This window comes from Nicrophorus vespilloides, unplaced genomic scaffold (genome assembly GCF_001412225.1).
Source record: "Nicrophorus vespilloides isolate i.1.1-1 unplaced genomic scaffold, Nicve_v1.0, whole genome shotgun sequence".
Classification (NCBI taxonomy): Eukaryota; Metazoa; Arthropoda; class Insecta; order Coleoptera; family Silphidae; genus Nicrophorus; species Nicrophorus vespilloides.
The window spans coordinates 2,389-4,984 of record NW_017099288.1 but is presented as its reverse complement, the minus strand read 5'-3'; the positions used below and the strand labels follow the sequence as shown (position 1 = coordinate 4,984).

Sequence of the window (2,596 nt, the reverse complement as noted above, 5' to 3'; positions counted from 1 at the left end):
TTTCATTAATTTTGCTGTAATTCGCTTTAAAGTTGTTTATTTAAAGAAAAAAAATCTTAAGTTTTTCATACTTTATTCTTTATACAGCAATACCTCGCATAGTGCGGATAATCGATTATGCCAATATTTAATACCGGACTGATCGAGGACTATAGAAACGCATGAAAATAGCTGATCGAAGCCGCACTATCTTCATTCTTCTAAGTTTTGAATATTTTTTGAAATCGCTCATAATTTTCACGTTTTAGTGATTTTCTCGAAAACTATAGTAGATTTAATGGATGCAAAAGATGATTATGAAAGCTGAATGTTTGAGGAATTTAGCAAGTATTCTTAAATTGTTATGATTTCATTAATTTTGCTGTAATTCGCGTTTAAAGTTGTTTATTTAAAGAATAAAATCTTAGGTTTTTCATACTTTATTCCTTATACAGCAATACCTCGCATAGTGCGGGTAATCGATTCTGCCAATATTTAATACCGGACTGATCGAGGACTATAGAAACGCATGAAATTAACTGATCGAAGCCGCACTATCGTGATTCTTCGAAGATTTACCTTAGATACGGCAATGCTAAAAATATAACATATTTCAAACAATTAATATATAATAATCGATAAAATCGTAGGAAAACACCTCGATCAAGTTGCATTTAACAATAACGTAGAGTGAATAAGATTGAAGAAAGTTAAATAATGAAGTAAAATATATACTGTGAGCGATTGAAGTCGCAGTTGATATAGGCTTTACCGTTTACGTTCTTTTCATTATTTGCATTATTTAAATATAATAAGTTTCCTGTTGAATGATTAGGCGGATTGTGTTTTTGTATTTTAAATATCCGAGGATCGATTGTATTTAAATGAAGGTGTACGGGCGGACGCTCTTCAGTCAGTCAGAGAACAAGCACTTCGTTAAGGATGACTTCAGAGACAGCACCGACGCAAATCCCGATCCCGGAGAAGATCAAGAGGGAATTCGACTGGTTCAAAGTGATAGTCTTCCTCCATCTGAACGCCCTAACCATACTCGGTATCTACTTGCTGCCGAACGCCTTGACGAGGACATGTCTCTACGGTAAAGAATCGAAACATGACACTGCAAAATTATCATTTGTTCTTCACAATTTTATCAAAACTTTTAGGTTTGGTCTTGGTGCTTCTTGGGATTCTGGGCGTTACTGCCGGTTCCCATCGCCTTTGGGCGCACAACTCTTACAAAGCGACTACCAAGTTAAAGGTTTTCCTGATGCTTTGTCAGACTCTGGTCGGACAGGTGAGTAAATTTGGACAATATTCAATGTTGTTTATGTGTAGCTTACTTTTGGATATATAACAATTATAGGGAAGCATTTACAATTGGGTACTGCAACACAGGATCCACCACAAGTTTAACGGAACGAGCTTTGATCCTTACAATTACAAGAAAGGTTTCGTCTATTCGCACTTCATGCACTTCTTGCAGAAGAGGCACGAGTTTCAGGATAAGGTCGAATCAGAAATCGACATGTCCGATATCGAAGAAGATAAGGTCGTCATGTTCCAGAAGAAGTACGTTTTGCCAAAAAACTTTCAAGGAAATCGCTTATACTAATTTGTTAAAGGTATTATTGGGTGTTTTACATCGTGGTTTTCGCTCTGCTGCCGATGAACGCTCCTGCTGAATATTGGGGCGAGAACATACTTGTCTCCTGCGTTTTGATCGGATGGGTCCGATACTACATGGTTCTGAACGCCGCGTGGCTCGTTAATAGCGCCGTCCACATCTGGGGTTTGCAACCAGGAGAGAAGTAAGATTTAACATTCCCCATGAATCTGAAAGAAATCTTGAATGCAATCTTCTTCAGGTTTCCGTGCGACACGAACATGGTCTTCTTTGTGGACAAGAACTACTGGATCCAGTACCATTACTTGGCGCCGTGGGACTACCTTTGCTCGGAGTTTGGCAAGTACGGAACCGATTGCACCACCAAGTTCATCAGAGCTTGCGCTGCCATCGGATGGGCTTCGGATCTGAAGACCGTCGATCCGGAGACGGTACGAGAGATGGCCTTCCAGTCGATCGAAACGAAAACATCCGTCGCCGATTGTTTCGCTCAAGTGGAAAAAGTCTCCATCGAGAAGCAGTACTATCTGAAGCCCATGCTGTAAACAATTTCAGTTTGTTAATACAAAATTACATAATTTTATTTAAAAAAAAAATATGACAACTCCCTAAATATGATAACTTTTTCTAATCTTTAATTTGAAATAAGAGAAAGACGAATAAAGAAAACCACAGAGTTTCTCCAAAAACGTTTCCATAAGACTGTACCTTATCCATAGTACACATCGAATAACTTGGGGAATATTCCGAAGAACGGTTACACATTAAATCGTATAGTTGCGTTTATTTTCTCAACCCTCAACATCCACCCTTAAATATTTTGATAGGATCATAAAACTTTGGTAATGAAACAGTTGTATTATCCACGATGTCAAAACTGATTTCCTTGACTCCCGCGCAGCCCCTTTTTGAAATGGACACATTTTTGTATTATATAATTTAGTCTTAGTCAGAGAGGGTCGAACAACATAGAAGATAGTCTTAGTTTGA

At 38.0% G+C, this 2,596-nt stretch overlaps 1 protein-coding gene across 1 annotated transcript; it reads left to right on the top strand.

Annotated features, from left to right (window-relative positions):
* Positions 1 to 874: 874 nt before the first annotated feature.
* LOC108564320 (acyl-CoA Delta(11) desaturase) lies at positions 875 to 2,285 on the top strand. Its single transcript, XM_017923323.1, has 5 exons — positions 875 to 1,078; positions 1,146 to 1,276; positions 1,346 to 1,551; positions 1,605 to 1,790; positions 1,848 to 2,285. The coding sequence occupies exons 1-5, from the start codon at positions 922 to 924 to the stop codon at positions 2,149 to 2,151; spliced, it is 984 nt and encodes a 327-aa protein (XP_017778812.1). The 5' UTR covers positions 875 to 921; the 3' UTR covers positions 2,152 to 2,285.
* The last annotated feature ends 311 nt before the right edge of the window (positions 2,286 to 2,596 follow it).

Excerpts from the sequence above, each read along its gene's own strand:
- LOC108564320 (XM_017923323.1), top strand. The coding sequence starts at position 922 with ATGACTTCAGAGACAGCACCGACGCAAATCCCGATCCCGGAGAAGATC. Across the intron at positions 1,079-1,145 it reads GACGAGGACATGTCTCTACG|GTTTGGTCTTGGTGCTTCTT; the intron begins GTAAAGAATCGA and ends CAAAACTTTTAG. Across the intron at positions 1,552-1,604 it reads GTCGTCATGTTCCAGAAGAA|GTATTATTGGGTGTTTTACA; the intron begins GTACGTTTTGCC and ends AATTTGTTAAAG.